Source organism: Centroberyx affinis, unplaced genomic scaffold (assembly GCF_046629955.1).
Source record: "Centroberyx affinis isolate AG114_WGS23_722 - 3 ecotype Tasmania unplaced genomic scaffold, CSIRO-AGI_Caff_v1 ptg004276l_1, whole genome shotgun sequence".
In the NCBI taxonomy this organism is placed as follows: domain Eukaryota; kingdom Metazoa; phylum Chordata; class Actinopteri; order Beryciformes; family Berycidae; genus Centroberyx; species Centroberyx affinis.
Window position 1 is genome coordinate 7,928 of NW_027281999.1, and position 11,015 is coordinate 18,942.

Here is an 11,015-nt window from a genome sequence, read left to right on the forward strand (position 1 = left end):
CCTGATTGAATGTTGTATGTTTTTCATTCTCTTAAAGCCATTTTGATCTAAAGGCTTCTGCTTAAATGCTTGAAATGTGTTTCTTAGACAAATATAAATAGTGAAGTTGATCCTATGTATGAATTTCTTTCCAAAGCCTTTGCCTTCCCATCAAGGCAAAGAATCTAAAATATGAGATAGTTTTGATTTGTTTAACACGTTTCTGGTCACTGCATAATTCCATTTGTGCTATTTCATAGTTTTGACGTCTTTACTATTATTTTAAAATGTGGAAAATAGTAAAAATAAAGAAAAATGCAGTGCGTCCAAACTTTTGATTGGTAGTGTACATGGTGGGCAACTCAGTGCCATTCTACTGCTGAACTTATAACTGATGTTATTTCTGTTTCTCTTTCGCAAGGCCTGGTGTTTTGAGCAGGCAAACGGGTCTCTCTGCCCAGTCGCCCAACTTCCTCATTCTCCTGAACTAGCTACTCTGCATGTGGTTTTGATGTGAGTTGAGTTTTGTCCACTTCAGCCCCAAATCAGATCCATTACTTCCTCTGCATCAATTCGTGTTTTATGGGTCTTGCTCTGTTGCAATCCCGGGAGGATTTTGGTATCCCTACGTCACGCGGGGTTATAAGAGCTCCTGATGGAGGAGGCGAGGGCCACTCTGTTCTCATCTCATGGAGACGTCGGTGGACAAGGCGCAGGGCCAGGTGTCATACGGCCGCACCAACCCACTGTTTGAAATGTCGGTCAGCAGGAGCGACCTCTACAGCTTCCAGCCCGAAGGTGAGTGCCTGAAGTAGAGCTTCTATGAGTCTTTTCAAAGCTAATAGATTGGGATCCAAGCTGATATTTAGACTTATCCAGAGCGACTAAGGATGAGTGCAACAGTAGAGGAGGCTTGAATTCTTAGATCACCAACGTTACAAGCAACCAAAAGCACCGAGTTCAAGGGTCAGAGAAAATAAATAAAATCAATCATCTGTAATGTGTGTATCAGATAAATAAATTTAAATTTAAATTTAAATATAAATTAGTCAATTTTTAAATACACTATATATAAGTACTATAGATAGTGTGTAGATAGTGTCATAAGGCATTATAAACATGTTTAGTGTGCTACACTTATAATGTGATATAAACAGGCAGAAAATGAGGACAATTTGTGTCCCTTACCTAAAGACAACAGGATTGCAGTAAAAACCTTGCATATATATATATATATATATATTTTTTTTTTTTAATCAAAAACGTTTTTTAAATGATTAAGGTATAATCTTTCATAATTTGGGGTCAAAAACAACAAAAATATGATTCTACAGATGCCTTAAGAGATCATTTACTTTGCTGAACATTGATTTGTCCCCAGGTCCATTTATCCAACTTCTGATTAATTTTGTTTTCCTTTTAATCTCCCACTTGTACTGTTTTTGCATACAATACATTGTCCTTTTTCACTATGAAAAACAAAATTCAACATTAATGGTTGGAAATTTAGACAAATTACAGAATTTATTTGCATCCCCAAGAATTACATCAACCCTGTTACTGTGAATGTCTCTTTAAAATATCCAAACATTCATCAAATGAGACGATTCACTTGGATCTCATAAAGAAGAGGGTGGAATGAAACATAAGCTGTCTGTCACATTTTCAGCAGTTTTCAATTGTTTTCATATTTATGGGTAGGCTTCTTTAGCTAATTTCATAAACCCTGTTGCTTTAATTAATCATAAAGTAGAAACTTATTGCATTTCCAAACATAGTAATAAAATATATGAAATTCATAAAAACACTGGCACCATGCGGCTCTCAAACACAAGGGGAATAATTGATGACCTAAGCTGTAAACCTCACCCTGTTACCGTCAGCCTGTCACCAACAGTCATAATGTCTGTATTCAAAGTGTATGGAGTTTGAAGAACATAAGTGCCTGAGATGGGAGAACATTTGTTTCTGGAGGTTGAATAAAATAAAATGTTGAAAAAACAAGAACAGAAGTTGCCAGGTGCAAATTGTCCTCTATTCATGGAAGGACTCGCAATTTCCATTTTTCCTCCAGAATTTCAGAAGCTTTACATTTTTTAGGAATGTAAATGAGTGGGAACTGCTGCTGTTAGGATCTTGTGTGAAGTTCATCTTTTTTCTTAGTTCCTCCTGGAAGTGTTTGTCTTCAGTGTGGCAATCAGATCCTTCCTCTGCAGGACACTTTATCCCTCTCTGACTCCAGCATCAAGTTGTGTTGCAGCAACTTCGCTGTATCATGATACAGCTGGAGAAGGAAAAAATAGGAAGTGAAATAAGCCGCTCTGTCACACAATCTTTCTTCTGAAATGTAGAAAGCATATGCAGATTATCCGTCCTGATACATAATAGTTTGTGTTAAAAGATGATTAAACACTGAATGCATCCAGGTTGTAGCGATGAGATGTCTTCTTCTGATGTCACTGCAGCATCAGCCCGGTCTGTTTGTCAGAGATTACTTACCAAGTTATAGCACAATGAGGAAGGTCCAGTTACTCAAAAGCTTCTTAGCAGTGATATCATATTTACCTTGTTTGTTTGTTTGTTTGTAACCTTTATTTACACACGGAAAACATATTGAGAGCTATAACCCTCTTTTACAAATATGCCCTGTTTACAGAATAGCAGTGGTGGAAAGTAACTAAGTACATTTACTCAAGTACTGTACTTACATACAATTTTGAGATACTTTACTATATATACTATACTGTACTTTACTTGAGTATTTCCATTTGATGCTACTTTATACTTCCACTCCACTACATTTCAGAGGGAAATATTGTACTTTCTACTCCACTACATTTATTTGACAGCTTTAGTTACTTTTCAGATGGAGATTTGACACAATGGATAATATAACAAGCTTTTAAAATACAACACATTGTTAAAGATGAAACCAGTGGTTTCCAACCTTTTTGGCTTTTGACGTCTTACAAAAAGCAGTGTGTAGTCGGGTCACATTTCAGATGTCTATGAGTTGTTAACAGCTCCACCAAATAGTGATTTTTCCCTCTAAACCTCACATGGTTTCATTTCAATAAATGTTCAAATGATCCAATATTTCAGCAAAAATCAAAGATTAGAGAAAAAGAAAAACTGAAAACATATTTTTTTGTATCAGAACTTTGTTTTTTCTTCTTTCCTCGACCCCACGACCCCTCAGATTTATCTGGTGACCCTTTGGAGGGGCCCGACCCCTAGGTTGGGAACCACTGGACTAAACTAGCTAACTGTATATAAAGTAGTTCAAACTAGCTCCACCTCCAGCAGCTACAACAGTAACATGCTGCTTACACACTGATGCTTCAGTGTTAATAATCTAATGATGTCATATATAATAAAATATCAGTCAGAGGTACCAAACCACTACTTTTACTTTAATACTTTAACTACATTTTGCTGCTAATACTTATGTACTTTTACTTAAGTAGGATTTTTTACTTGTAATGGAGTATTTTTACATTGCTGTATTGGTACTTTTACTTTTACTTTTACTTACCTAACTGCAGAATAACCACAGCTAGGTGAACCAAGAACACACATAATAAATAAATCCTCAAGGATTTAGGCTTCAGCCTGTCTTGGAGTTTATTCCATTTATACAGTGCAATAAAGCTGAATGCCGTTTTTCCTAAATCAGTTGAAACACGTGGAATTTTGAGCGTCAAGTAATCTTGTGAGCAAAGTTGGCTATTTGTTGACTTGTATTCTAAAAGAAAAGTTAAGTAACGAGGAAGCTTCTGTAAGAGAGGCTTGTAAACAAATAATAAATAACTTTTTGATAGAGTGTGCAATCATACAGGCATTCATGATAATAAAAGCACAAGTAATGATACTCAGGGTAAAAAAACTGAAACACCTTTATTCAATTCAACAAATGTATTGGAGTTGATTTAAATGACATTATTTTGTAAAAGCAACAAGGTAGAGTGAACTGTTAAATATTGTACCAATAAGACATTACAGTGTAGTAATTAATAGCAGGGCAGATTGTGTTAATATAACTGAGACAGAACAGTTATTGTCTGGTCAAATGAACAAAACCCTCATGTTAGTTACCTGTGCTTTAAATGACATGTAGGTTACAGCAGCTTTTAGTTAGAAGTTAGTCACCACATGTCAGCTGCCACTGTTTCAGCTGAGACTTAATGAAATCACAGACATGACCAGTAGATGGCAGCCATGTTTCAGGTTAGGCAGCCAGCAAAACCACAGCAGGCTTTCCAACAGGAGAACGGGTCCTGGAATAAATATCTAATGAAACTAAACTGACTGTATTGGTGTCCAATTGTTAGTTTATATCTTACAGATTTCATGGAATTGACTCTGGCAGTAGCCTATTACAGTTTATCTATACTGAAGTTTTCCTTGACCGGCTTATATGATGTCTGACCACTTTAGGGATGACTTTAGGGATAAACATCACTATGATGTGTGGAACACAAAAATAAAAAAAATCATATAGTTTAATGCAGTGGTTCTCAACGTGGGGTCCGGGGACCACCAGTGGTCCTTGAGGAGGTTCCAGGGGGTCCCCAGCAAACTGATGAATTGTTAAAATTCCCCATTATTTCATTTACAAGAAGTTAACACAATTAGAGAATGTAGAAGAATGACTGTTTTGATCAGTGTCTCTGTTGTCTCTGTTATCTCTCTGCCTACAATACAGATAGTGATGGAATTCTGGACAAAATCATATCTGACAATAAAAATATTCTCAGAGTTGGGTCCGAGAGACAAAATCTCATCAAATAGGGGTCCGTGGTTCTAATGTGGACTAAATTACGGGTCCTTGATATGAAAAAGGTTGAGAATCACTGGTTTAATGTTACCAGGTTGATTTCTGTCCACCTTAGGAGTGATTTTCTTTCCTTCAAAATATACCATACAGAAAATAGCATGATGTGAAAAAGCCAAAAGCCAAAAGTGTGGTAGCGTTCAATGTTAAGATCACAGGAATTTCTCCCCTCTCTTCCAACATCACTATGGAGTCAACTGCTAAAGTTAGCTGGGAAATCCTGGCCTACATGATCCCATGACATCAGACAGCTTTACTCTTCTGTTCTCTTTATTCATCCAGGAACAGTTGACTGACATACTCTTTTTCAGCAACGCCATCCTTCACACATTCACTTTCCCTGCGCTGATTTTCTTTCAGTCAGAAGCGGTTTGGCTAGTGTCGACGTTTTGGCTGTCGACCCTGCCAGAAAACATCTCCATGGTCACTGTGATTGACTAGCCTGGTAAGACCGTCCTGATCACGTGACCTCACATTCTGTTTCACTCCACGGATCAGTCTGGACTTCTAGCCGCCCACATCGATTTCAGTGGGCGGGAGTACTTGCCTTGACAGACAAACTCCTTCAGCCAATCGGCAAATCCAAATTCAAATCCAGTCGGAAGAACGGCGAAAGCGTCTTTTCCGCCCAGAAACTCTGCTAGTGCATACTCTTGTTCTTGTTTGATTGTTGTTATTGAGTTTATTTCTGCAATAACTGCACTTATGGCTGTGTTTACTCTACTAACATTAACGTTACCGCTCGTTGCTTCGGGAGACGCCAGTACTGCTTTGCCAGCGGCGGCCTGTATTTCACGTCATCAACTACGACGCAGTCCCTGATTGGCCCGGTTACATCATCAACTATGACGCAGTCCCTGATTGGCCCGGTTACATTGCAATTTCAGGAAATCGATGTGGGCGGCTAGAAGTCCAGACTGATCCGTGGAGCGAAACAGAATGTGAGGTCACGTGATCAGGATGGTCTTGCCAGGCTAGTGATTGACAGCTGACACCGTCCACCATTTATTCCAAATATTTCATTTTCTGCTCGGACCCTTGAAAATTCATAAAAGCTGGAGTATCAATTGGCAAAAAATATTGAAATACTGCCTTTCTCAAGATGCAAGTTTCCTGCAGGACACTGGTCATATTCAAGTGTTTTCTATTGCAGTTTTCTGTTTGTGTTTCAGATGTGAAGTCGAAGCGGCCCACAAGGCAGTGGTGCTTAAACGTGATTATCGTTTACCTCCTCTTGCTGACCGGAGTGAATATTTTCCTTCTCTATAAAGGTAGAACTGAAATGTTTTTATACATCTGTTGCCTAATCACTGATAGCATGAAGAGGCGTCATTATTTGGTTCCAAAAATTCAGAGTAGGGAAACAGGACTCAAATTAATATACATTCATATTTGTTGTAGTGATATACTGTTAAAATTCAAATTTATAGCTTTATACCAGTACATAAAATTGACTGAAACATAACTCTTTTCCAATTTGTTTGTCTTGGTCCCAGTTTTCACGCTGGAGTCCTCGCATTCTGCCTCCTGGGCAATGAAGCAGACATCGTCCAATCAGATTCCTCTGGGCGGAGACCTGCCAACGATGATCCGCAACACCAGCCAGGAGACCATCAGCCTGCGGAGCGACCTGGGGGCGCTGCAGACCAAGGTGCGACCGACACTTTACCGTTTCACTGAGCAGATCTCTTATTGGCCAGGCAGTTTCAATTTAGCTCAGTTTCGCTTTCTTTTGTTTCACTTAGATCAGTAACAGTAAAGTTCAGTGAAGTTTAGTTTAGTGGATTTCACTTTAGTTCTGTTAGTGCAATTTCAGTGGGGATACACTTGGTGGCCACTATTTGGAACACCTAGCTAATACGGAGTAGGACCGCCTTTTGCCTCCAGATCAGCCCGAATTCTTCAAGGCCCGGATTCAACAAGGGTCTAGAAATGTTCCATGTTTTTGGTTCATGTCGATTCGAGGCACATTCATGCTGCCAACCTGCTGCTCCACCTCATCTCAAATGTCTCTACCGGGCTGAGATCTGAGAGACCAAACTCTGTGATGGTCAGGGAACCATTTTGAGACGATGGTGCATTATCCTTGCCTTTGTTACCTTTGAATCCGCCCACTTCACCAAGTTGACTGATTCTGGTCTGGCATCGTGACATGAAACAGCGGTTTCTCGGTTGAAAAATGATCGGTCCAATGAGCGCCGGGGGGGACTAACGATTAGCCAATCAGCGCCACGGGCGGGACTAACGCCGTTGTCAAGCTGTTGTCAAGCTGTGTGCCGGAACCAAGGAGGAGTAATAACAACAATGGCGACCGCTATAGACAAGATAGACGCTGCTATCCAGGCTGTTCTAAATCCATTAAAAGTTGTCGTACTTTGTTTTTACTTGGCTCTGTGTTGTCAAAGATGCTCTATACTTTCTGAACCGTCTCTGGTGTTGTCATGGCTACGCATCAGTGTCGACTTAAAATGACGTTAGATTCAGGCGGATACGTCGGTCTCTAGTGATCGGTTAGGGAAAATCGAATCCCCCTCCCCCACGGAAATTGGTTAGAGTGGAGGCAATGTCAGACTGAAGATGGAAATGGAGTGGAACGAGTTGACAATTCTGTCTGATATCAGGCAAGCATTATCCTGCTGGATGTTTCCGTTTGACAAAGGCTAGACTGTGGCCACGAATGGTTGGACCCGGTCAGCAAGAACGTTTAGGAACTCTGTGGTGTTTAAATGGAGCCAGATGTGGCTAAGAAAGCATTCTTATAATGCGGACACCAGGCAGGATGGATCCATGGATTCATGCAGTGAACCTGCCAGCAGCACGACCACAACAGAAACCAGGGTTCATCGGACCAGGCTGCATTTTCCTGCTCTTCCATCATCCAGTTTTGGTGTTCACGTGTCCCCTTCATCTTCTTGTTCCAACTAACCAGAGTGGAAGTCAGCACGGTCCTCTGCTGCTGTAGTCCGTCCATTTCGAGGTTGGATGAGTTGTGGTTCTCAGATGCTTCTGCACATCACTGTTGTACTGAGGTGATCTTTGCTGCTAGCTTGAATGGGTCTTCTCCTCTGACCTCTGACCTCTCTCATCAAGCAGGACTGCAGCCGACTGGATCTGTTTTGTCTCAGTAAACTCTCCAACAGGACCTGAAGCTCTCCACCCAGTCTGCATGCTTTAGATTTCTGCTTTATTTAAATGTGACTCTCAGTCTGACTGACAGAGAGGTGAACCTAATAAAGGAGCCGCTGAGTGTATATCTTATTAACCAGGCAGGTCAATTTAGTTTAGTTTAGTTTTAGCTGATTTTTTTTAGCAATTTGCAATCAGAAAAAGAAAATAAAAAGTTTACGAGTGCAAATTGGCAGTGCAACAGCAGCCACTGTGAAGAATGATTAAGAGTGCTACATGTAGCATTTTATCATTGTCAAATTAATTGTGATACCTTGGTATAATTACTGTAAACAAATGAGACCATGGTCGAGATGATTGGTGGCCTCTGTCTCACACCAGTAGTCCTGTTAGTGCTAGTGTTTACCAAAGTTAAGACCACATTTCCCATAAACCCTGTTGCTTCCTGATGCAAATTTATCGCCCTCCCTCTTCGCCTTCTTTGCTTCTTCGGTCAAAGGTTTTCTCTTTGAATTTACTGAAGAGGATCAACATGTTGGAAGTGATTTTTCCATCTTACTTTCCCTCCTTCCACCAGAAACTCTGAAAGCTTTAGCTCTGTTTGCTCTGGGAGAACAGAACCTCTTCCTGTTTTGTGCCGTAAAGCGATCCAGCAGATTTCCCTCCAGATCCACCAGGTGGAGAAACAATGGAGGATGCAGAGTAGAGGCTGATAGAGGCTGACAGGCTTCTCAGTGATGGCCTTGTTTGTTTACAGTAGTTGTACTAATGCCTCAGGTGAACAATGTCTGTGGAGCGGAGGGTCAGCTGGGCCAGCTGAGGTCTGACCTGAGCCAGGTCAACACCAGCACCTACAACCTGGAGGGAAGACTGGCAGCAATCAGCCTCACGCCAGGTAAGAGAGGCTGGCTGTACGTGTGTGTGTGTGTGTGTGTGTGTGTGTGGTCTTGTGTATCTATACTTATGAGGACATTTGATCCTCACAACGTTAGACAAATTTGGAAAATCCTCCAAAGTGAGGGCACTTTGTTAGGAGGGTATTTTAAGGTTAGGGCTTGGGTTTAGGGTTAAGGTTAGATTTAGGAGTAGTTTTAGTTAAGGTAAGGGTTAAAGTTAAGATATGTTTGGGTCAGGACTTCTACTATCAACCTGATCAAAAAAAAAAAGTGTAAAATGAGCACAAAGTCTGAAACGCAGATTCACGTGTTGTGCACACAAATTCTGCAGAGATTTTCACCTGTTTGTCACATGAAAAGTTGGCAAACGGTTAAGTTTAGTCAAGTAAAACAATTGCATTTAGGTTTAGGGTTAGGGTTAGAGTTAGGGTTAAATAAGAAAAACTTTAGCTACCAATTAAAACTTCACTCACAGTAAATCTTGGTACTAGTTGGGAATTGAACCGGAGTCGTTGGAGCTGAAGGCAAATGTTTACGCTGTGAGCGTGTGTGTGTGTGAGTGTGTGTACATTTATGTGTGAGTGTGTGTGTTGAGCATCAGATTAGCAAAGCTCTGATCTGTTTCACATGATGAGCCTGGTTGAACAGCTGTTGATGTTTCCAGTTAATGGCAATATTTCAGGTTTATATTATTCAAAGAATGAGTTTGTGTCTGTGACTGTTGTCTGAACTCTGCTGTCTGGGTTCTCCAGGTGCAATGGGGATGAAGGGAGCCGCAGGACCTCCAGGTGAGAATCATATTATAGAAACAGCAAGGACTCAAAACACTTTCAAAAATGAAGAGATTGTTTTTGGTTGTTGCTGTTTGTTCCTCAAATGAATCCAAACTAGTTCATTTTCATATTCACCCTACTGGAAAGATATTGTGAATATATTCAGTTTTCTTCCCCAATATAACATAATATATGATATAATATTGAGTGTGCTTCCAAAATGCCACGGAATTAAAACAAATTCAGGATTAAGGATACAAAGAAACATAAAACTGATAAAACAAATTGACAAAATGATAGCATTGTTACATACTGGATGCTCAATATTTGAGAGATAATGAATAATACCTTACCTTTTTTTTTTTTTTTTAGCGTTTTTTTCTTTACGTAACTCCTTTTCTCTTCACATTTTGAGCTGACTGGATTAAAGCTGACACACATAATAGACTACATGTAAAATGCAAATTTGTTTTTCCGATATATCTCATAGCTAAAGACCATTGCTAACAACATACTGACCTGTAGTATTAGATTTGTAGTCTTATAGTTATTTTATTGTTGAAATACAGTGAGTAATCAATATCAACTTTCAATATCAATATCAAGTTTTTCCACCCAAAACGGATACCCTTACAAGAAAGTAATAAACTTTTATTTTTTCTAGTATACTTAAGTATAACAAGTGTACTAACTATTAGTTTACATTAAAGTGAACTACTTTGTTACTTATTGGGATTAGATTGGCCCACAGTTAAAAGTGTACTTGTAGGTATAATTTAACTTAACTTTAAGTTTATATCTGTATACTTTTAGTATACTAGAGACTCAGACAAAAGCCTAACTACAATACCTTTTGCAAGTACAACAAAAGTAAAATAAAGTATCCTCTCTTATTTTTAGTTTTAAAAAAGTATACTAACAGTGTACTAAAACAAACTCAAAAACAAAACAAACTCTTTATTCTCATTCCTAAAACTGTGTGTGTGTGTGTGTGTGTGTGTGTGTGTGTGTGTGTGTGTGTGTGTGTCCTCAGGCCCCCCTGGTGCAGCTGGATTGTCGGGTCCTGCAGGTGCACCGGGACAGAAGGGGGACAGCGGTGAGTCAACCTGAAGCCATCCACACATTAACTTATACTGAGTAGTTGAGTGATATTTTGAAAGACAGAAATCTCAGCTCCCGGTGAAGTGATCGCTGGTATTGATCATCAACCCTGTCAACCCCCCACAGGCGTATGATGCTTCATTTTGTGCTATGGGGGGGGGGGGAGTAAATGAAAATCTGAAATCAGTTCACACAAGTGGAAAAAAAAAAGATTCACATGAAGAGTTTCGTTCCAAAATGAGATATCCACCATTTCAAAAATACCCACAGTGAAGCACATTATGGGTTCATATTGAAGTTAGGAGG

The 11,015-nt window shown here is 39.7% G+C and overlaps 1 protein-coding gene across 1 annotated transcript; it reads left to right on the forward strand.

Annotated features, from left to right (window-relative positions):
* Window positions 1–665: 665 nt before the first annotated feature.
* LOC139664437 (macrophage receptor MARCO-like) lies at window positions 666–10,733 on the forward strand. Its single transcript, XM_071543266.1, has 6 exons — window positions 666–777; window positions 5,986–6,084; window positions 6,310–6,464; window positions 8,717–8,834; window positions 9,588–9,623; window positions 10,642–10,733. The coding sequence occupies exons 1-6, from the start codon at window positions 669–671 to the stop codon at window positions 10,716–10,718; spliced, it is 594 nt and encodes a 197-aa protein (XP_071399367.1). The 5' UTR covers window positions 666–668; the 3' UTR covers window positions 10,719–10,733.
* Window positions 10,734–11,015: the final 282 nt, after the last annotated feature.